The sequence below is a fragment of the Colletotrichum higginsianum genome, chromosome 8 (genome assembly GCF_001672515.1).
Source record: "Colletotrichum higginsianum IMI 349063 chromosome 8, whole genome shotgun sequence".
NCBI lineage: Eukaryota > Fungi > Ascomycota > Sordariomycetes > Glomerellales > Glomerellaceae > Colletotrichum > Colletotrichum higginsianum.
In genome coordinates, this window is record NC_030960.1 from 2,725,811 (window position 1) to 2,748,783 (window position 22,973).

The 22,973-nt window shown below is 56.3% G+C and overlaps 5 protein-coding genes across 5 annotated transcripts; 3 read left to right on the forward strand and 2 right to left on the reverse strand.

Annotated features, from left to right (window-relative positions):
• Positions 1-1,029: 1,029 nt before the first annotated feature.
• On the reverse strand, positions 1,030-1,217 carry CH63R_11792 (uncharacterized protein; the record flags this gene model as incomplete). Its single annotated transcript, XM_018306766.1, is given in 2 exon segments — positions 1,030-1,187; positions 1,196-1,217. Coding segments are annotated over 2 exon segments (180 nt in total).
• Positions 1,218-11,151: 9,934 nt separating this feature from the next.
• CH63R_11793 (Homeobox domain-containing protein) lies at positions 11,152-13,030 on the forward strand (the record flags this gene model as incomplete). Its single annotated transcript, XM_018306767.1, has 2 exons — positions 11,152-11,445; positions 11,498-13,030. 2 exons carry the CDS (start codon positions 11,152-11,154, stop codon positions 13,028-13,030), a joined length of 1,827 nt encoding a protein of 608 aa, XP_018153608.1.
• Positions 13,031-15,564: 2,534 nt separating this feature from the next.
• CH63R_11794 (Carboxylic ester hydrolase) lies at positions 15,565-17,769 on the forward strand (the record flags this gene model as incomplete). The annotated part of the gene is made up of 6 exons (XM_018306768.1): positions 15,565-15,873; positions 15,930-16,145; positions 16,199-16,502; positions 16,561-17,185; positions 17,244-17,373; positions 17,452-17,769. 6 exons carry the CDS (start codon positions 15,565-15,567, stop codon positions 17,767-17,769), a joined length of 1,902 nt encoding a protein of 633 aa, XP_018153609.1.
• A 448-nt stretch (positions 17,770-18,217) lies between these two features.
• CH63R_11795 (uncharacterized protein) lies at positions 18,218-19,485 on the reverse strand (the record flags this gene model as incomplete). The annotated part of the gene is made up of 2 exons (XM_018306769.1): positions 18,218-19,151; positions 19,301-19,485. The coding sequence occupies 2 exons, from the start codon at positions 19,483-19,485 to the stop codon at positions 18,218-18,220; spliced, it is 1,119 nt and encodes a 372-aa protein (XP_018153610.1).
• A 648-nt stretch (positions 19,486-20,133) lies between these two features.
• CH63R_11796 (Lps glycosyltransferase) lies at positions 20,134-21,415 on the forward strand (the record flags this gene model as incomplete). Its single annotated transcript, XM_018306770.1, has 3 exons — positions 20,134-20,301; positions 20,355-20,569; positions 20,626-21,415. The coding sequence occupies 3 exons, from the start codon at positions 20,134-20,136 to the stop codon at positions 21,413-21,415; spliced, it is 1,173 nt and encodes a 390-aa protein (XP_018153611.1).
• Between the last annotated feature and the right edge of the window lie 1,558 nt (positions 21,416-22,973).

Sequence of the window (22,973 nt, forward strand, 5' to 3'; positions counted from 1 at the left end):
GCAGTTTGAAGGTCGTATGCGGCCACCGGGGCGGCGCGTTAGCAATGCACTGGAGGCGACGAGGGCAATCTCGTCGGCTTACACATTAACAGGAGTTGACGGCAGATGAGATGGCATCTGCCGCGGGGAGGAGACGGAGGCGTCCATGATGTGTGTGGCCTGCCCAATCACGTTCCTTGGGCGCACGAGCATGCGCTTGAAAGCGACATGTCCTGCCAGGCACCGTCAACATCGACTAGTGCGAGCCATGGCTGTTGGCTGGCCGCGGCCAGGTCGGACGGGGAACCGTGCGCGCATGTCAAGAGCGAAAAGGACGAACCCCCCCCCCCGCGACAATGTCTTCGGACGGCGGCCTCTGCTTTCGCGGGAACGGGCACGCCTATCATCTGAGAGGGGCAAGGGGGATGGTGGTTGGTGTGGTATTGGTGGTGGTGGTGTTGTTCAACACGAAGACGTGTCGTCCGGCTCTATCCGTATCGTGCACCGGGTCGGTACTCGGTAGCGGATCGGACGTGTGTTCTGACTCGAGTCGACCTTGTCGCGGGGCTGTGCCGTTGTTTAGCGAGCGAGAGAACGAAATTGTGCGGTCGCAGAGATTTGGGGCGTCCGGCCAGTTCAACAAGTGCGTCGGAGTGGAAACTGACGCGCGCGCAGCAGCCCGGTTCGTATGTCTGTATGCAAGTGTTGTGTCGCACGCGTGCTTCTACCGGGGGGGGGGGGCTTCTCCATGAGTCCATCCTGCCCTGTCTACGGCCGAGACGAGGACCCTGGATCAAGCTGGATCAAGTGAAATGAGAAAGCCAGGGGTGAGCCCCGCGGCTTGTGCGCGTGCGCGGGAGAAGTCTGAGAAGAAGAGAGCAAGAGAAGAGAAGGAAGGGGGGGAAATGCTCTTCTCCCTTGTAAGCACGGACAAGTTACTGGCCAAGGGTAACCAAAGAACAAAATCCCAAGGTTAAAAAAACAAAAACCAAGACGAATTTGACTTCTCCACCACGCAGGTAGGGGCCGGCAACTTCTATCTCCATCTCATCAGTCGTCACGGTCGGCATCGCACGTGGCCGCCAGGGCCCGTTTTTGATCCCAAATCTCAATCTCCCGTTTGCCGCCGTTTCCACCCTTGACCCGGGTGATGATGATGATGATGATGATCCCCTTGTTGCCGCGGCCCTTGTGTCGAGGGACCCGAGCTACGCACGTTGTGCCTCGTATTTCGCCATTGTTCCCTTGATGAACCGTGTAACGACAGGAATTGGGTGACCGGGCCTGTGGTTCTGGGGCTGCAAGAGAGGCCCCGAAAAATTAAAATCAGAAGAGGGAGAAGTCGACAAAATAAATAAAAACACATGATCATGTTACGTCTCTCTTTTTGGGGGTCAAGCGTCCCTCCTGGATACCGAGCCCCTTTTCTGTGCATACAATCAAATCTTCACCTCCCATGTACACATTGTATCAGATGCACGGCCATGACTCCTCGAGTCTGAGTATGGGTAGAGTTAGTGTACCAATACATAGATAGGCCTAGTGGTGGCCGTCGTCCCGCACGCCACGTTTGCCGTCTTGACTCTTGGAAGCCCACGGGGTCCCGGGGGGGCATCGCGCCGTTTCCACCATTCCATAACGCTACTCAGACAATTAATTGACCATGGCCCAGCACCAACGAATACGGCACATGTTCCCGACGAGATACCGTGCTTCACCGCGAGGGCTACAGCATCGGGTTCTCAGAGCGTGTCGCACTCTCATCCCAACATAAGGCAACCCGATTCCCTGGGTGAGGGCGAGGCACTAAAATAGAAGTGGTTACACTCGGAATCTTCCCAGGCAGCCCACATGGTGCGAGGTCTTGAAGAACATCATCTCCGGGGGGGGGGGGTCCTCGAGTTGTTGTCAGAGTGTAATAACGGCCCTTGTCTGAGAAACAGATGACATCGACATCGACTTCCGTGACCTTGGGACACCAAAAGGTCGAGGTTGTCATTGATTGAGGATCGATTGAACCACGACATCGCCCTGACGAGGTGTCCAGCGAACAAACCGAGCCCCAAGAAGCACATTGTGAGGTGAGCCACATCGCATTAAGGCTCATGTCGACAATCGTAGATCACCCAATCAGTGTTGTCAGCGATGTCAAGCCTTTTGGGATGGACTGAGACAGTGAGAGACACTGTGGTTTTTATTTCACCTGTGGCTTCGCTAGCTTTCCTAGCGCCTGACTTGTTTTCTTCGGCGGCGCTCAAAGCAGTCTACCGCCGTTGGCCCATTAGTCCGGGTGTATCTGCTCGTCGGGCGTCGAGAAAGACGGGGCCGGATCGTGAGGGTAAAAGTTTTCGTAGAGGCCTCGACTCAGCGTCGGGGAGGAGACCTCACCAACAACCGGCAGGTGCGCCGGCCCAACGAGCGACGGGGAACGCACCACGCCATGCGTGTAATGGGCTCGTCAGCACCAATCGCATCTTACGACGGATCTGTTGTACCGGGGGGTTCCACAGTGAGGCAGCTTTGGCGATGAGGTTACAACGCCAGCGGATGAGTGACGGTCCGGGAACGCCCCCTCCCCCCACCCACGTTGTACATCGGTCATGTCCTTAGCCCGGAGTCTTGGGTGCCTTGTTCTGTATCGCAGCTCGCCTCCCCCCGGACGCCGGTGTGTATTCTAGACCCTGGAAGACTACCGTCTTGGAGGAACCCGCCAATGTTCGCCGCTGAGGACGCCATACAGAGTGCTGCCTGCCGTCTGATTCGATTGTCTTGTGTGGTTAGCAACGGGAACCCCAGTCACCTTGAACAGTGGTGCATGGCTTGACGGCGCGGGAGCCAGCTGAACCGCACACGCACATCATGCATCCCGCCGAATGACCTTCCGAACCTGTCAGAGCGTGCGACGTCTCTTTTGCATTGCAGTCTGGACCATGAGAGAATGTCCAGGAGCCCACTCGGTGAAAGACTAGGAGTGAATGTTGCCACCGAGCAAGGTCGTAAGATCGGTAGTTTGGGCCCGGGAAACACTTCCCCCGAATCTGTCGATCTGGACCGGACAAAAGATGGATACCTAGGAGGTTCATCTGTCTGTCGAAACACACGGCTGGTCGCCAAACTGGAATCGAGACTGGGCCGGTGGTTTGGGCTCAAAGTCGTCTGGATTCCAGGTTGGAAACCCTGGCCACTGTCGATTATATGCGCGATGACGGTGTTGTTCCTTATACTTGATTGCCGACCAGCATTTTCGTGTCCCGGGCTAAGTAAGATGGCGATAATGGCGATTGGTGAACAAGCACGACCTACGCATAGCTTCCCCGGCTTGTTCGTTTCAACGTAAGGGAATCCTATAACGCACATCTTAAGAAGATCACACGAGCGAGGCTTGAGACAGACCTGGACCTGCACGCCTCATTTAATTTAGCAATGTCACCCTACGAAGGCGACCAACCACGACTCTCCGCCCCAGTCATCGTCTGCGATATCTGCCATCCGCCGCTTTTTCGAACACATGTTTTGGGGAGCGCGATGTGACTCCATTTCGCACCATCTGCCCAGTTCGTGACATTGTAGCGCCCACATTCCCAGCAGTTGGATAGCCTGGTCGTGAGCCCATGCTCGATATTTGGGCAACGTCGTGTGCGTAGTTTTTGCAGGCGAAGGTAAGACCGGCCGCAAGAAACTTCGCGAGTGAGGGCAATGCCTTGTTCCGTAGCGATCTTCGATGCCTATACTTACGATTGTGAGCGTGTCGGGCCGGCAGGCTTCCGTGAGCTAGGTACATAATAAATTTCGGTCACTTAAGTGCTACTTGTACGCCGTCACCGACGCTTAGACTTGCAGTCAGACCCATGACTGATGGGATGTCCGTCTCTCTTTGCCCTTTCATTGCTAACCCTGCAAGTTTGGGTGAGAGCCGGTAAAAGCAGGATACTCCAGAAATAGCAGCATACACATCCCTCCTTGTTGTGCAACCCTGCGGCGGCGGCGATGGCTCGGGTCAAGGCCCGCCTACCGCCATCGAGCAATCTGGAGAAAGGGTCGCGCCCCAACACCTGATCAGAAAACCAACCGAACCACCATCTGTCAAGGGGCCTTGACTTTTCGATTAAAAATGAAACCCGGCTAGCCTCATGAACCCAACGACGGGGAGATGTCGAGAGAAAACTTTCCGTAGCGTGACGACACTAGGCCCAGATGCGAAATGAAAGCCGTTGCTGGTACTGCTCCTGGTATCCATACTGAGGTACGACACCAGGCTCGCTGGCCTTCCGACCTCATGGCCTTGTCGGGGGCTCTGTTGACTTATGATCGGCGACGAGGAACCCCCCCTTGGCGGCAGCTTCAGTTTATTGCTGTGCACAGGAGGCGTTTTTTGTGTTCTAAAGCCCGGTTTCTCCAGGCCCAGGTCCAGTTGCAATAGCGTACCGTAGAAACACCTCATCCTTCAACCTCAACCTCAACCTCAAGCTACTTACTGCATTTTAAGCCACCACAGACAGCGTCGAATAAGTTGACGAGGTGGGGAGAGCTCGGTTCCTTGTAGACTGGCAACGAAGAATGGCATAGTTTTCAGCGATTGAGCTGCAAAGAATGCGCCGAAAGTCTGCATCCCGTCAAACAGTGCACAAGCGAGGGGTTGTATTCGTGTCGAGATTCTCATAGCGACCTTTCCACGCGAGGCAGACGCAAGCGAAAGCCTCAACCGTGGGCGTGCGTGAGCATCGCGGTGCGTCTGCACCCCCGAGGAAAGGAGGTTATAGATTATGCCGATGCACGTCTGATGGCTCAGGTGTATAGCATCGGAACTCAGCTACACTTACTCGGCAAGTGTTGTCAACTCGCACAAAAGCAACATGGAGATAGCGGGTGATGGAAATGTGCCAGTTCGAAAGGGACAGGGACAACTGCATGGTTCTCAAGTCGGCGTTCTCTGGGCCGTCGGACCCATGCGGCAGGGTTGCCAGCTGTGCGGACTAAGGTACGTTGCCAAGGCGGTCCCTCTTAAGGTCGCACAGGTACACAATATGAAGAAAACACGATATTTAAAAACACAGTATCAGTGTTATGCCCAACACTGAACACATCGCCAGCTGCTTTGCGGACCGCCGAGTGTCCTGGCCCTGTCCTTAACTTCTCGGAGGTCGGATGGATGGGCCCACCCACACGAGTCCCCTTCCCGCCTTTGCCTAGGCTACGGATGTAACTACAAGTTGCTGACAGTGCGAGATCAAACCGAGAGGCGAGGAGAGACTTTATGCAAGTCCGAAGCACTGCCGCTGTTCACAGTTGTGATGGACTCGAGAGTCGGAGCAAGGGCAGATAACCCAGACGTACCATACCGTTGGTCCAGGTCTTCTTTGTTGTGTATGCAAGCCACGACAGCGGCAGCGAGCAGACCCATGGCCGGTTACAAGTAGAACAGCGTCAAGACTCGAGAGCGAAGTGTTCCTCAAAAGGAGAATTCCTCAGCCTGGATGGGTAAGGTCTTGCTTGCGCCTCACCATTGTCAAGGTTTGCCGAGTTTGCAACCCAACGTAGCGACGAGGGAGGCCAATGGGTGACAGGTGGGAGAGGGGTATTTGGGCTAGCCTGCGGGAATAGCGGCTGGTACCTGGAGCAAGGGAGCCAGCCAGCTCAAACTGAACGAGATGTCGCGAAGCTGAGGTGGCCGAGGACAAGGCCTGCAACCGCCAACGGCAGGGCCTAGGTGAGGACTGGTGATGAAGTTGCTCGTTTGGTACAGGTAGGTTCTAGCATCGCGAGCCCAATAATCTTCACTGGCAGGGCCGCTGCCCGTATCGACCATTGAACCGTGACTATTTCCGAGGCGGACGATCACAGCTGCAGGCAGGACTTGCATGACCGGGGTACGTTAGAAAGCGCGGGACCGCAGCTCGTTCACCCCACCATCTTGTCAGTTGACGACGGTTGATCAATGACCATAGCGTGCGAGGGATTGTGAAAGCGGCCTTGAGCCCTTGGTAACCCAAGGAGAAAGAAGGGTGAGAAAAACACAAACCGGCGCGTTTTTGGCGTCGTCGAGCTGCGTTAGCGCGACCCGAAGCCCAGGGGCAGTCCGCAGACGACAGCAAAAACGACAGGGGCCGCTTGCGCCCACGAATGGCAACAGCCTATTCCGTCAGTTCGACAGGGGGCCAAAGTGCGGAAAGGGTCGGAGCGGCGGCGGTTCAGAGAGACTTATCCCAATCCATCGCCACTGTGCTCCCTTTTCGTCCAGACCGGGCTTTTGAGCAGCAGAAGGCAGACAAATGCAACAGCCGGTCTGCACGACGGCGGGCCTCAGCAGCCGGAACTGGTCGCAATGGTTGCTCCATTTGTCGCGTGGCAGCATGGGCAATCGTATACTGAAAAGCCGCCGACGGGAGAGACGAGCGAGGCATGGTTGTCTGTCGTCTGCCATTCGACGACCGCGATTTGATTCGGGATCCCGAGAGGCGCCCCGGGTTGGGCGTGCATACGCAGCACCCGTAAAGGACTGGCTCATCGGGGGCATATCATGGCCATTGACCGACAGGTTGAGACGAATGGGAGGTGGGTTCGTGGCTCACCGGGTTGGCGCTGGCCTGTCGTGTGTGGTATTTTTCTTCTTCTTTTTTTTTCTGGCGTGTTCCGGCGTCACGGTTTTGCTTTGGTGCAGTCGTATTACGAGCGGGAAGGCAAGGGAACGAACACCTGAGCCAGAACGAAGTTGCAGTAGCACTCTGGGCATGCTGTCGCGCTGTGCCATGACTCCAGTCTGTACCGTGCCTAGCGATCGTGGTGGACGGACCATGCCATCCGCTGTCGACCACGGCAGCAGTCAGCAGCAGCAGCAGCAGGCTGTCATCGCCTGAGACATGCAACTTTACTGCCAAGTACGTCCAAGGAAGATGGGGATTGTCATGGGGATTGTCATGGGGGTTTGCAGCATCCCAAGACAGAGAGCGACAGAGTCGTCCACTCCGAGGCGTCATCTAGCATAGACCGTGGGGAAGCCAAGGATGAAGCTGGATACTACCTGCCCAGCACCGATGCGCAGAAGAAAGTTGCCGATCCGGATGAGCACGGCGGCAGCAAGGATGCCGTGGTGAGGCTGCTTGGGTCTTGGGCGGGCAACTAAAGAGGGATACCAGTGGACGCGCTGTGTGTCCTGTGCAACTTGTACAGCAAATAAGAGGCTGAGAGCATTCACTCCGTGCAGCTTGTCAACCGGAGGCTAAGACGGTGACTGGGGGGGTGGTTCATTTCGCAGAGATGACGATGGCGGTGACGTGACGGGCCCAAGCACATGATGCCGGGGAGAAAGGTTGGAAAACATGCAGGAAAGCGACGGGACTGGCCGAGGGCGGGTGATTGAGTGCGTGTTGCGAGCATCAAGGTGCCGCCCAAGAGGTGGGTTCGTTGGTGGTCGGAAGGGAGGTGAGAGGAAGTGCAGATAAGAGGTTGCCGCTGCGGTTGTTCCCGTTCATAATGTCCAGGTACCAAAGCTCAAAGTTGTTCTGGGCTGCTCTGGGTCGGTTAGAAATGCGAGAAACGAGACAAGAGACGAAAGACGAGAGAGAAAGAGAAAGAGAGAGAGAGAGAGAGAGAGAGAGCAGAGCAAGAGAAGGGGAGGGGAGACAGAAGGAGTGAACCTTGATAAGCCGGGCTGGCTGCCACACTTTCTTCAGTGGGGCCGCAGCTCCTTTGCGGCAAGCGCACCCCCGACGACAACGACGAGGGCATGGCATGGCATGGCATGGCATAGCATGGTATAGGGGCGTGGTGGCATGGACTCGGACCTTGGACCTCGTGGGCAGTCAGCGAAGGAGACCGACCAACCATCTAGTGCGTTGGGAAACGACGAATGCCCTTTCCCCCCCGATCGATGCAGTTAAGAAACGGTGTCCTGCACGTATTCGAGGCGCGTAATTCTCCCATCACTGAATCCCGATGGCCTCAAGACAGGAAGCAAGTGTAGACTGGACGGATGTATTGCGCGTTGTCAGTTTTGTGTGTTCGTTCACTGTTGTCTGTTGTCAGTTATGCCTGAGCACAAAGCCGCACTGTCCGCTAGACTGTAATCAGCACTGTCCTCGGACTGACTAGTCCACGCAAACATGCATGAGTATGGGCTGTCCAAGATGTGGTCCGTGTTACAGTTGGCCCCCGCTGTTCATTACACACTGTCCGGCTTGTTAGGGGGATGAGTGGGGTTGAGCGTAGGCGCAGGGACAGGCAGAGTGAGGTGCAGCCCGTGGAGCAGGCAAAGGCAGGCGGCAAGTGCAAGTGCAGTGAAGGAAAGCGGCCGAAGAGGTGGGGGTTGGAGCTTGGGGGAGAAAGCGCGGAAGCTCTTTGCTCACACGGCCAGCCAGTGGAGTCTTCTCTCCACATGACCCTCCAGACACCGAGTTTCCATCCGTAGGTGGGTGACTTAGGTACCTAGATAGGTAGGTAGGCACGTACAGAGTACACGACCTCAGTACCTATCTTCGCTTCCCCATCTTCGTTTTTCGTGCTTCGCATTCTGCTGACCAACACGTGTTTCCCCCATCGACTCTACACGGCTTAACAATTCTGGGAGGAAGAAGTCTTTGCTCCCACAGGTCATGTGTCGTGCGTGTCGCGGCCCTACTACTCATCTTACAAGATGTCTAGTGAGCACTAGACATGAGCCGGACTTGTCAACTCGTCCCGGCAACTAACCGAGCCGTCCGACGTCCGTCGCTCTTAGCTCGTCAAACATTCTGACCCCTCTCTGCGGCGGCGGCCGCGGAGACGGTGCCAGGTTCAAGCAGACACATCTCTGGCCTCGAGACTGCCGTAGTGTCTGCTACCTGTCGTCCGTCGTCCGTCGTCCGTCGTCCGTCGTCCGCCGGCCGCCTACGCAAGTGCTTCGCGGCAAATTACACGCCAGCCCCGGCAAATCCCACAGACTCCTTGTGTGCATCAAAGCAGCCCCCCTCATCCGATCCTTTCTTTTGCTCTCTTTTTCTTTCTTTTTTTCTGCCGCCGCCGCCTTTGCTCCGATTCTTGTCGTATTCCTTCGCCCATTGCAAAACAACACGACCAGACAGACGCTCTCCCGACACACACACACACACACACACACACACACACACACAACAGTCAAAGCAACACAGACTTTCAGCTGGTAATTCTCATCTGCCCCGGCTGAGACGATGCCGTCGTCGGGATCGTTGCCACTGCTCGGCTTAGCCTGTCCTCCCCTTCCCTTCTCTGCCCTGCCCAGGCTGGCTGCCCGCCCGTCCCTCGACCGTGTTTGCTCGTCGCCCCTTCGAGCCGAGCTGAGTCAAGTCGAGTCGGTTTGCATCCTGTCCCTGTCGGCCATACTCGCCGGCCACCTGCCCATTTCCGAGGCCAACGAACCGTTGGGAGGCCATAGTGCAGACTGCAGCTCTCTCGCCCTGCCTGTCTGACTTGCAATGCCCTGCTCATCTTGCGTGTTCCGCAATGGTCTGCTGCCCTACCGCCCTTGAACTAGACAGACGGTGCATTGACTCGTCGTTCTGCAATGTCTCGCTCTCGTCCCTTTGGCTGTTCGTCATTGCCCTGTCATTATGTCTGTCAGTTGGTCTGTCACGGACGGTACCTTACCTTGCTTGCCCCTGGGGTCTCCCGCCAGTGCCGTCACACATCACCGCGAGGCCTCGTCCATAACCATGATGCTTGCCGGCCTATCTTCAGCCCAGAGCAGGGGGTATTGGGCCCAGAGTTTTTAGTGTGGCACCAGCCGACATGGGGGCGCCGTCGTCCAAACCCAGGGACGCAAAGACGCTCCTTGGACCATGGTCCAGGGGTCGGGGCGGACGCCGGGGCCCGGGGCCAGGGCCAGGATTGGGAACTAGGGGGGTGGGATGAGATGGGATGAGCTGCGAATGGGACGAGTGGATGCCTGTGTGGATGTGAAGGGTTCAGGTTCGCTCAGGTGGGTGCAACCACCCATTCTCTCCTCTCTTGCGACCTTCTCTGGTGTTGTTTCCCCTCGCCTTGCTTCTGCTGACATGGACGCACACAATACACTCACACTCACTCTCTCACATCCACCCACCGAATCTGCTCGCACGCTTTCTCATCTAGACTCCCTCTCACAGCCTGCTTGAGCCCCCGTGCACCACACATCATCCTTCCCGCGCAAACCATCTTGGATCTTCCTGGGTTGCCTGCATAGCTTTGTACTGTCTGCACAGTTCTGCATCTTCCGCACAGTTGCTTTGCTTTGCTTACCTCACCTTACCTTATTAGCCTTGCCGGCCTACCCTGTCTGTCTGCCCTGGTTCTCAGAGACCTCCTGGGACTTCCCCTTTCTCTTCGCTCTCAGGGCCCCAAGCGTCAAGAGAGGTGACCGGCCCCCTTGCTCCCTTGGTCTCCCGATACCTCCACCCGTATATGATCTCCTCGCTGCTAGGGGGTACCCGGGGTACAACGAGAGAAGAGAGAGAGGTGCCCGCCGCCGCCCCCCTTCCTTGCTCGCCCATGCCCTGCCGCCACTCCCAGCGCCTACCTACCGCGCGACTTACACCCACGTCGCCTAGTCAGTCACCTACACTCTCAGCGCTCCGTGACGATGGGTCGACAAGACAAATGAATACATCTTCCGCCTCTCACCCCCCCTCCCCCCCTCCCGTCTCTCCTTCTTCTCACTCCTCCTGTCATTGTTTTTTGTGCCCTTTCCCTCTCGTCAAGCCTCGTCTGTGCTCTCCAGGCCCTTGCCTAGACGGATCGAATATCTCGCCCTCAAGCCTTGAGAGGACTTTGCCAAACCTTGCTGTCTCACCTCGTCGCGGCCCTGCCTCACCCTTCCTCATCCCGCTTCTCGTTCCCCGTTTGATCTTAAAGCGGACAAGTTCCCCTCGACCTGCTGTCCCAAATTCCGCGCCTCTCATACCCACGTTCTCTCTTCGCACCTCTCTTAATATCAGACCCTTCAGCCTCCTAACCTCAGTCACTCTTTCACCTCACGCTCTAGTCCATGACTTGAGCCGGCGCCCCTCGTTACCGCTTGAGAAGAGAATACGCATGCCTATCCTCGCCTGCTACACTGGTCTCGCACGCTCGCTCCGCACGCACATCCAGACACACACACATTCATTCACTTTGCCATTCAGCCACATAGCAAACCTCCGTTGACGGGTTAATCCTTGAAGCTAAAGCAGCTTTGCCGTATCAACCATGGCCTACTACCAGGACTACCAGACTCCATACGACTATGCTGCCTTCAGCACCCCGTTCCCCGGAAACCTGTACCAAAATGAGTACAGCATGGAACTCTACCGACAGCAAGCCGCCATGATGAACCGAGGCATGTTCCCGGGTGTTGGCGGAAAGGTCACTGAATCCAAGCCGAGACTTGCTAAAGACGAAGTCGACAAGCTTGAGAGGGAGTTCCAAAGGAACAACAAGCCCAACAGCAGCCTGAAAAAGCAGCTTGCCGAGGAAATGAGAGTCGATATTGCAAGAATCAATGTACTTCGTACCCGTATAGCCGTTTCGCACGACACGCACTAACTGGCTCTAGAATTGGTTCCAAAACCGTCGAGCAAAGGCGAAACAGGAGAAGAGGGCGCAGGAGAACGAGGCTCGCCGCAAGTCAGAGCAGGCCGCCGATGAATCGACAAACTCCGAAACCATCAAAGAGTCCTTCTACGACCACGATGACGACCTCCGCCCGTCCACAGCCCCCTTCCCCCCCGTTAAGGCACATCCCGGCGTGACTAGCAGCCGTGAGAGCTCGCCATCGGAAGGGACCGAGACCCCGGAGCAATCCGCAGAACAACCACACGCCATCGCGGAAGAGACAGAGTCGGAGTATGCCTCGCCCGAGTCGTCCAACTCGTTCCAGCACCAAGACCTCAATATCAGCTACGCCCTCGCCTCCGACGCGTTCTTCTCGGACCAGCCGTCCTGTGACTTCACGTCATCCATGCCATTGGAGGCTTCCCACCCGACACCCGGACACCTGACTCTTTCGATACCCAACCAGTTCATGTCGCACCTCCCCGAGTCGACGAGCGCTTCGTCCTTCTCATCATACCATCATCTGTCTAGTGCGAGCGATTTCGGAGATTCGCTTGCACCCATGGCGCATAGCCTGTCGGGCAACTTGACCGAACCGATCCCCATCAACATCAAGCAAGAGCAGATGCAAGCCGAGGCCCTGAACAGGTTTGATCAGTTTTCCCCTGCGTCAATGTCTCAGTCGCCGCCAGAGATGTCCACCTCAGACTTGCGTTTCAGGTCGCCCTCGACCATCGACATCGCCAGCAGAAGAAACTCGAAGCGGCCCGCACAGCTTGTCAGCTGCATGCGAAGCCAATCATACAACTATTCCGGACCCAAGACGGGCATCGAGATGCCTAGGAGGATGGAGGCGCCGAGCCCAATGCGCCGCGTTGCATCTGCAACGGGCAACTTTCCTAGAGGGATTCAGAAGATGGCCAGCTCAGGCCCGCGATCGCCGCTGTACTTTGACCGTAACCAGGAGAACCTCCTTCTGCAGATGGCCTCAAGGTCCCCGGTATCACGAAGCCCGGCAGCGCCACCCACGCCAAACACGCCGATTGTCCCTAGCCAACAGGCGCTGCGCGAGACGACCGTCTCTTCCATGTCCTCGGCCGATGACGAAAAGAGCTATAGCCACCAGAATACCCTGACCGTGCCCCAGTACGCCATGGACCCGACCATGAGGACGCCGCCCGACACCCCTGGCATGCTGACGATGCCGAACTCCATGTTCCCTACATTTGACTTCAACGTGCCTGACGATCCGCTCCCTACGCCCAGCTTTGGCGGCTTTGAGCAGGATTTCCCTGCCTTGTCGACGAGCATCCCGAGCTATGTCGCACACGGTTGCGCAAGCCAGCCGGTGACACCATCGTACCCTCCCGGCAACATGGGGCCGGCATTTTACTCGTCCTACGGCGGCGGTGGCAACACTGAGTACAACTGGTCGGATGCCTCTGCCGTCTCGGCCAAGCCGTCACCTGATCAGTCACGGTCAAGACAGTTTCAGTTCACCAACATGACTGCGCAAGATTTCCACGGAGAGTGAGGCGTTGCCTGTCTCAGTGGCTGTTTTTGACCTCAATCCTGCATGTATCCGCATGGATGAGGACCGTTAGGGACATGAGTTCCCTACATACCAGTAGCCGCACGCAGTGTGGGCTTTTTTTCTTTGTTTATCACGCAACCGCCATCTGGGCGCTGTATAACAACAAAGCATGGGAAGGTATTGGGCGCGTATTTTTACTTCGTACCTACAGCGACTGCGATATCATTGGTCATCGGCGCGTCACCGGACTACTCGGATTAGGTTTTCATTTTCGTTTTAACAATAGTTTCTCTTCTTTCCTTTTCGTCTTTCTCTGTCAGACACACTGCTCTCTTCAGCAATGATTTCCTTTTTTTCTATGATACCTACTGCATACACATCAAAGAAACCATTCTCTTAACCTAATGTAATGATATACATACGGCTTATGTCCTGCTGGCGGCGGCGCTGTTTGTGGCTGAAGAGGAAAGCAAGAGAAGGGGGGGCGGCGGCGGCGGTCATGGACCTGGATGCTCCAACGGAAGGAATAGGGCACTTGGAAGGGAAGGGAATTACGGATTTCAAATCATGATTTGGCCATTGGGTCATCGGTGGTAAGCTGTGCACATACAGATTGGCACACACGGGGTGACACATATCCGAGTTGCGGTATGGTTGGGATGGCGTTACTCTTCCGGCGATCCTGGGCTACCTAGGTATACCAAAATAGGACGAGGAAGCAAAATAGAGAATTGCCGTGAATACACACCTTTCGTTCGAATCGTTTATGCTGGGTGATAGACGAGGAGTGGTTGACGCTTCCTCGGTGTGGCTCATGGCTCACTGAGAGCCTCACCAAGCCCTTCCTTTCCTGGCCGTGAGGTAGTGATTTGTTAACACCCAACCAATGTAAGCAATGGGGCGCGGTGGGAAGTTGCTAGCCGTCAGTCATAAGTCGCTGGGCCTACAGCACTGAGCTTGTTTAGCTTTGACATACCCTGCACTTTCTGCAATATCTACTGTGTAATGCCTCATCAGTGTTGCCGGCAAGCCTTCCTACTTATTATGAGGTTGGCACTGCTGTTCCCGAAACTATTACGTTTCACTGGGGCATAGGAGGCAGTCATTCAGGCAAGAATTTCCTGTAGCGTCTCGCCCAGGGCCGCCCTCGAATGTTTGCGCCATCGCGGATGCTGTGAGACGAGAGGTGAGGTGAGGTAACGCAGGTAGGTAGATGGGCAGTGAAAAGGGCTGTTGAGGTTGCAGCAGAGTTCGGCTGAAAAACGCCGGCCCCATAAATCGGCGAAATTCAATTCGCCTGATGGGGGGAGGGGAGGAGGAGGGTCATTGTTTGGCCTTTTTCCTTTTCTTTCTGGCAAGGACCTCGGAGGTGGTTGTTGCTGCGACTACTTGCCAGTCGCCGGTTGGAATGGTTCGTGTGGGGAAGGAGCGCACACATCTCCGCATTAAGCAATTGGATCGTCTCTCTTGTTTCTGCATTGCGACATTATCTGCCGAACTTCTGCAACGACATTCCCTGCGAGAGACACTGTATTCATTTTGTTTCCATTCCACAGCCCCTCCCCCCGGCGGTCAATCTTTGGTAAACACATGGCAAAGGGAATGTGGATAAGATTTGACTCTTTTTCCCTCGGCTATCAACCGTCTCAGTCCTTGTCCGGTATGCGCTGGCACGCGTAACGCCACCCCCGTTCGGACAGACACGTCCCTGAGCCTCTTAGGCCGTTCGTTGTATTCTCCGCCCCGAACACCACGCTGCTGAGGAGCCGAGAGACATTAGGAACATTCCGGTGGGTAGACACTTTGTTCACCGGAATGCTGGAAACGGTCTTTTCTCCTCGCTCGGACTCTACTTCTTCCACCTCCCCCGCTTTCGGAGTCTATTCGGCAACTTGGTTCCTGGAGAGAACTGTTGAAAAAGCCGACTTAGATCAAGGTATGTCAGTCAGGTGTGGCCGGTGTGGAGAGAGGTTCGTCCATCCAACCCGGTCAATCGTCCCATCCTGGCGTTTTGCCTCTCAATGGCAATGGCCCCAGGTTCCTCCCCCGCTCCCCGCATCAACCTCCGCCCCATTCATCCCATTGCTCTGCCGTCCATGAAAGCCGGCATCCACTGCTACCCTCGCACTGTTGATCCCCTTGTATCTACCCCCCGAAAGAGGCCATCACAACCACTCGACGGGGCCATATTACTTAGCCCTGGCCCCCTCCATGACCCTCCCATTCAGTTCCTCCCCCGGAGTTTGCCCGTCTTTACACCAAGACTCCCGGTTGCCGGTCCACGTACGCCGCGCGGGGACACAAGCATAATCCTACGACCGGGTTACTTACTCGGGGTAGGCCCCCATCGTCGTCATTCGACGTCTCCTATGCCGTGCCCCTCGTTGCGTAGAAGAGCCCCCTTCGATGGGGGTCGGCCCGATATATCCTGGCTGCCCAATGTTAATGCCCGCACATACCCTGGTCAGGCTCTTTGGCGTCTTTTTGCTAACGGGGCGTAAAGCAGTCATCGTAGGCGGTGTTTTCGTTCCGTGATGAAGCGGTCGCGGTATAAGAAGGGCGATGACGGCCCTGGTGGCAGGTCACAATATGTATCTATAGCCCCATACCAGCCACAGCCCGACCGATACGCGCGCCGCAAACGGTCTGTCTCTGAGGTTCTGACCATGGTTTTCGTCGCCTACGCGTTGGCAACATGCCTGTACCTCTCCGCTCCGGCGTGTTCTGCGGCCTTGAGGTGTAGGAACACCAGCCCCGTCGTGGACGTCAAGAATGGCTCTTATGCCGGCACCCATAACCCAAAGTACAACCAGGACTTTTTCCTCGGCATCCCGTACGCTAAGGTGTGTAAAATCTGACTGCCAAGTCTGAGCCCGCGACGGTATGTTGACCATGCAAGGTTCCCGAGCGTTTCCGCGTTCCTGAGAGCCTTGACACGACGTGGAACGGCACCCGCCCCGCCACGCAGTACCCCAAGCACTGTATCGGCTACGGCGAAGACATGATCGGCTACGAGTCCTCCGAGGACTGTCTGTACGTCAATGTCGTCCGTCCAGCAGGCGTAGCACCCGACGCGCATCTGCCTGTGGCCGTCTGGATTCACGGGGGCGGTCTGGTAAGCCATCCGGTTCCCAATCCATGTCCCAGACACATTAAACTGACACAAAGAAGTATATGGGGGGCTCAGCCGACAGGCGGTACAACCTCTCTTTCATCGTGGAGAACAGCGTCAAACAGAATACTCCCGTCATCGGGGTCAGCTTAAACTACCGCCTCTCCGTCTTTGGCTTCCCCGGCGGCAAGGAGGCCCTCGAGGCCGGCGCCACGAACCTCGGGTTCAGGGACCAGAGGTTAGCGTTGCACTGGGTCAACGAGAACATTGCCAGTTTCGGCGGCGCGCCCGACAAGGTCACCATCTTTGGCGAGAGCTCTGGCGCTGAGAGCGTTGCCGCGCAGGTGCTGGCATATAACGGTAGGCGACTGTCGTGTTCCCGCAGGGACGTACGGTTTGGTGACTAACGCCGAAAAAGGACGCGACGATGGGCTTTTCAGGGCAGCAGCCGCACAGTCAGGCTTTGGAGGTGTCATCCCCCGCAAGGTCGGCGGCTTCAACTCGACTTCGTACCAGACGGACTACGATCAGCTCGTCGGGAACATCACCTCGTGCGCTTCCACCGTCGGCACCCCGGCGTCGATCGACTGCCTGCGCACCGCGCCTCTGGAAGAGTTCCACGCGGTGCTCAACGTGACGGGCGCTCCCTTTGCCTTTATTCCTGTCAAGGACGGCGACTTCCTCGCAGACTTTGCTACCAATCAGCTTGCCCGCGGGGACTTCGTCAAGGTGCCTGTTCTTATCGGGTCCAACACGGACGAAGGTTCCGCTTTTGGGCAGGGCAAGGGACCCAGCGGAGGGCCGATCAACACGGATGATGACATGGCATACGCCGTGGCCAGCGTCATCCCGCCCCAGGCCGAGGAAACGACGGGGCGGAGTGTCGATGAGCTTGTAGATGGAGTGTTGACGCTGTACCCCGATGATCAGGCTGTTGGCATCCCGAACCTCGAGACATGGCCGCACGTCATACAACCCGGCGAGGAGATTGCCGTGGCGCGGGGTCTGCAGCAACGCCGTGGCGGGGCCTTCTTCGGAGACATGTGCGTCCTGAGCCGCCCCAGAGTGTCTTTCGTTCGTCTTTTTGACTGACCTTGCCAGGTTCTTCGGTTTCTTGCGACGGAGGGCCAACACCGTCTGGTCGGAGAACGGCATTCCCTCATTCGCCTACCGCTTCAACGTGCGGCCGAACGGAGCCCCCGAGTACATCGGCTCAACTCACTTTGCAGAGGTAAACTTCTTACAGATTCGCATTGTGACGTCCTCCCACATTGTCTCGCGCGAGACTGACACGCATACGCCCATCTAGGTCGCATTCGTGTTCAACAACCTCGACGGCCTCGGCTACACCACGAACCCATTTGGCGGCAACGATACATCGTACACAGTAAAGGCGTCCGCCCTCTCAAAGACTATATCCACGGCGTGGATCAACTTCTTCGCGGGTCTCAACCCCAACGGCGCGCCGGGTTTGAGCGAGTGGCCCGTCTATGACACTGCAGGTGAGGCCGGTGTGGGGAGCGACGTGGTCTTCGGCATCGACGGCGCCGTCGTTGAAACGGACGACTGGCGTAAGGACGGCATGGACTGGATGATTGAGCACGCGCTGGACGTATTTGGTAACTAGGACGGTAGGCGTGCGACGGTATAGCCGTGTCTTACGACCCCTTCTCCCTGGTACATAGACAGGCTATGACAAGTAACCAAGTACCTACGACCTAAACAGAACCCGGAGTCCCGTTTCCTTTCATATGCATAAGTTGACGAGAAAGTCAAGGGGGGGTTCGTGGAGAAGAGCGGGGTCTGCCCCCGTAGCAAACCGTCTGCCGCTTTCTGCCCCCTCTGCGGTTCCGATACCTCAATATCACACGTATTTAGTCAGTGACCTTGTGATGAAACTGCGATGCACCCTTGGTAAGAAAACACCCAACGCATCACCATGCATCACCATGCATCATTATTCTGTATCCCATTGAGTTCTTCTAGATTATCCGATACGGATCTTCCCCGTTCCCGTACCCACACATAAGCCTGCGCGCGACCCGCTCCGAGCCCCTTCCGCCCCTTCCGCCCCTTCATCCCATCTCCACGGGCCCCGAGCGTTGGTAGGAGTAGCTCTTGGTCTCGGGGCCGGGATACAGCGGGGCCTGGTGCGCCGGGCCTGGCGGCCCGTGGCCGTAGACGTGAGGCTCACGCTGCGCCATGGCCCTACCCTGCCACTCTTCCAGCGCCTTCTGCTTCTTCCTCAGGTACCTGCACCACATGATGCCGCAGACGACGCACGTTACTGCCACGGCCCCGATCCCGACGCCGATCCCGGCCTGGGCACCGACAGATAGACCCCCGCCCCCAGCAGACCCGGAATCGTTGGAGCCGCCGCTCTCGTTGGGTTGGGCTGCCGGCTTGGTGGCGGCAGACCCCAAGTCGTCTCTCGTCACGGTGATCGGTGCGGGCTGGGTCTCGGCGGAGGTTTCCGAGACGTGTGAGGTCGACGCCGGCGCCGCCCCGTCAGTCGTCGTCGTCGTCAACGGCGCCGGTACAGCCGAACTGCTCGGGACGGGCTGGTCGGTGATGTTGAAGAAGGCCGATGACATGCCGGGTGCCGACTGGTTGCCTTGGGCGGAGGGGTCGCCCTCGAAGAGCCAGAAGAAGAAGACGTTGGAAGAGTCGAGGTCGAGCTCGTAGGTCCGGACCTCCCACTCAAAGTCCTTGACCGGACCCTCGTCGGTTTCTGTGTGCGTCTCGGTGTCAGTCGTCGGCATGTTCGAACAAAGCCACGAGAGGAAGGGCTCTCTTGGGGACCTACGAAAGATCACGGGTCCCAGGTTCGCGGCGCCGCCCGCCAGAGCCTGCTGCCATAGCGCGATAGTGTATCGTGTGAACTTGGTGTTGTACCGGATGTTCTTGGTCTCGCCGATTCTCCATAGCTCTCTGCTCTGCGTCGGGCTGAAGAATTGAGAGGAGGCCAAAGGGATGATGGCAAACAAAAGCACTTCCGGAAAGAGCACACTGGGATGAATGGTTTGTATTTTTGCACAACGTCTCTCGCAAGCGCAGCGGCGAACACGGCAGTTCTCTCTCTTCTTAACATGTTTTGCCTGGACGACCGAGCCTGTCCTCGCCTGTGTCCGACCCGACCGTTTGGGTCGTCGGCCCACCATCTCTTGTTCCATGTGGCAGCAACCCGGTTCAAGTCCCTGTCACTCCAGCCAACCGCAGTTGTCAATGATTGTGTGTTGGCCTCATCCGGCGACCGGTTCCTGGCGGCAATACCTTGGCCACGCTTGCGCAGATGAGAGCGCTTGATGGCGGATATCGATGGATAAGGCCCTGTTGCGTACATACATATCAAACCTGGGGAGTTGTCGAAGGGGCCGAATGGCAAAAGGCAAATCCAAACATCTCAATCACAAGGAAGAAAACAAAACACCACGGAAACCCCCCCCCCCCCCCCCCCCCCCCACCACCACCACCAGGGGCAAAACTTTGTTAACGCAGAGTTCCTCATCCGAAAGGAAAACCAAACTTTGGTCGTTATCTATGACGCCGTGTTCACGGCCTGGGTGCCTCCAACAGTCTGGCCCAGGATTGTTCAAAGACAGTCCAATCACGCAGGGCAGGTTCACGCCGCCATCTGCAGCTCGAAATAACATGCACCAACACTTTCCGTTGCCAAGCCATTGTCATAATTGCTGCTGCGTTAGGCCCAACGCCGCTTTCAATTTCCCAGCTGAGCAACCGGCGGGCTGGTGCAGCAAGCAACACGATAACCCTGGGCCAAACTGCCGCCCGCTCGTCAATCAGCCAGCCGCTGCGCGGTGCCTGAAATCTGATTGACCGCCACCCCACCCTGATGCAGCAGTCAGTAGCTGGGTAGGTAGCTGATGGTCACCCTTCTTCTTAAAGGCTTGTCCCCAGCGACTTGTCCGGATCGAGTCTGTTTTTTGAGAAATTTTGCCCTTCTTCCCACTCCTTCGTGGCCAGGTTCGACATGATGCATTTCCTCCCCATCAGGCCAACGTCCAGGAGGGACTTATGCATCATCGGAGCAGTCTTCATCACGATTGTGTTCGTGCTGCATAAACCATTCCTTGGCCATATTCGGAGCACCTCGGCTTCGCCTAGCTTGATAGCCGATATCAACAATACCACACTGGGCGTGAGTCTCCTTCGCCCTCCGCGGCCAGAGCGTGTTTTCTCATGACCCTCCAGTTTGAAAAGATTCTGGTTGTCGGCCTACCGAGCCGAACAGATCGCCGAGATGGCATGATTCTCCAGGCCGCACTCAGCAACATAGACATCGACTTCATCGACGGTGTTCCTGGCAACACCGTCTCCGATAAAGCAATCCCAAAGACGACCGAGCACGACCGCTTGAATGACGGTGCCATAGGCTGCTGGCGCGGTCATATGAACGCACTGGGAGAGTCGGTCAACCCTCCCCCTCGGGCTGGTGCCGCTATCCTCTAACACTCCTGTGAAGAATTGTTCGTCGAAACCTGTCTTCGGCCCTCATCCTCGAGGACGATGTCGACTGGGACATCAGGATCAGGTCACAGCTTCACGACTTTGCCCTCGCCACCCATGCGCTTACTCAGCCCCTGCTGGAAGCACCCTCTTCTTTCGTTGATTCAACATACCCAAAGCCGTCCGAAAACTCCCCCGGAACGGTGCCGGACATTCCTTTTGACCATCTTCCTGCCACTGTCCCGCCCACTTTCTCGCCTTACGGCGACGATTGGGACCTCTTGTGGATCGGCCATTGCGGCATGCATTTCCCCTTTCCCGACAGGAGCGTGCCCAAAGCCCGCGTCATTCACGCCAATGACGTGACGGTCGCTCCGAAGAAGAACCTGTGGACCTTCAACATCCCTTTCACTTTGAAGGAGAAGTACCCCGAACATACCCGCGCCGTCCATCATGTGCAGGAAGGCGTCTGCACCCTCGGCTATGCCGTCAGCCAGAAGGGAGCGAGAAGGCTGTTGCAAGAGGTCGCATTGAAAGACGTGAGCGATGCTGTAGACATCCTTCTGAGGTTCTTTTGCGAAGGCGGCAAGGGACGCAAATCGCACAACTGCTTGACGTCACAGCCTGCGTTCTTCCACCATCATCGCCCGGCCGGTCCAATGAGTTCTATGAGCGACATCGGTAATCATGACGGCTTCAGGGACACCAGTATGACCGATATGGTGAGATGGAGTGTGAGGCTGAATGCGGATGCACTTTTGGAAGGAAGGACGGACTTTGTCGACCAATACCCAGACGACAAGTGAAATAGCAAAAGCGTCGTAACTAGGGTCGTTTTCTTCGGCCGTGTCAGATTAGCCTTGTTCATAACTAATGTATAGAGCAGTTGCGCATAGCACTATCAACATGATGGATCAAACTTTGAGGCAGTGCTGCAATAATCGAAGTTCCGACTCCCATCAGGATCCGACTGACTAGCGACTGTGTTGACATTCAAGCAAATAAGACTACAGTGCTCTCGTTGGTAGAACACGGCAAACTATTGGTCAGAGGAATTTTGAGGAGCAAAATAGAGATGGGTTTAGACAAGACGGCAAAAGGTGCACTTCAGGAAGGATGGGAACCTCGGCCGCCGCCTTCTGCCCAGCGAAAGCACCCCCACCAGCGGTTCACAGGACCGTGACACGTCTTAAATGGCCCCGTAGAAGTCTTGTTGTCTGCATTGAAAGCCCAAAAATTGACGGTAATAGGAAGACAGTAGACACACGGTGGTGATGCATACAGCCAGCAGAGAGCCAGAGCGGGAACCCGGAACAGTTCTGAGCGAGTTGTAACCACCACTGGCGGAACTATATGCCAGCAAGCGCATCGGATGTCGGGTTGCCTGGCGAGAAATATAAGCAAGAGATTCGCCAACCAGGTAAAGTCGGTCGGCTGGCCGAGCCGTGTCTCACTTCTTAGCGGCCGCCACCAGACGAGCACCGGAGGAAAGCCGGATAGCCACGGCCCCACCAAGCCGGGCCCGGCGCCAACCCAGTCAACTCCCGTCCAGCGGATCAACTCCGTATAGAATCATCACAAGAGTGATGTTTCATACATCACGAAGAACGGTGTGTGAAAAAACTGGGATTTTGCAAAGTGCGGTCATGCGTGTGTCCATACGTACGTAGGCTGACGGGGATGCCCAGCGTTTGTCCTGGGAGGGATACTACGTTCCAGTCTTACTACGATACTCTAGGGTTTGGCGTCAAGAGTGACAACAAATGCATGAACAGTCAGTCTGGTCCTACATGCTGTTGAGTGAGTGTGTTGACCTTCTCCTCTGCCGCTCTATTCAAGAGGTATGTTTACCTCGTTGGCAATATTTAAATAAACCTGCCTAACTCTGCACAGAGTTCCCGTACTTTTAGCTCTTAGATGAATCATAATGATGAGTGTATGACATCTGTGGCACCGCCTCTGACAGCATCCGTTTCTAGTATGTAATTAACTTACGCTTCTCTGAATGTTACATACGACTATACCTACTAGAAAGCTTAGGATCCTGTCTGCTCTCGTATAGATAAGCTAGTGAGGGGTCTTGAAGCAGTTCTGCTTCACGACAGAAACCAAGAAGCAACTGGGCAGCGAATCCGATCGTCGGCATCATCGCCGCATATCTTCGGGTTGGCCTGATCATAGACATGGGTGATGAGCCAACATGTCAGCGTGGGAGTGTTCGCAAGAGCGGTGACCGGCAGTACCTCAACTTTGGCGCTATTGTTGATGGACATGCGGAACTTTCGCTCAGCACTGAATCTGTCTCTGGTGACCCGTGGTACGTCATTTTGGAAGTCTTTTTTTAGGTTCCCGATGTATGTCTCC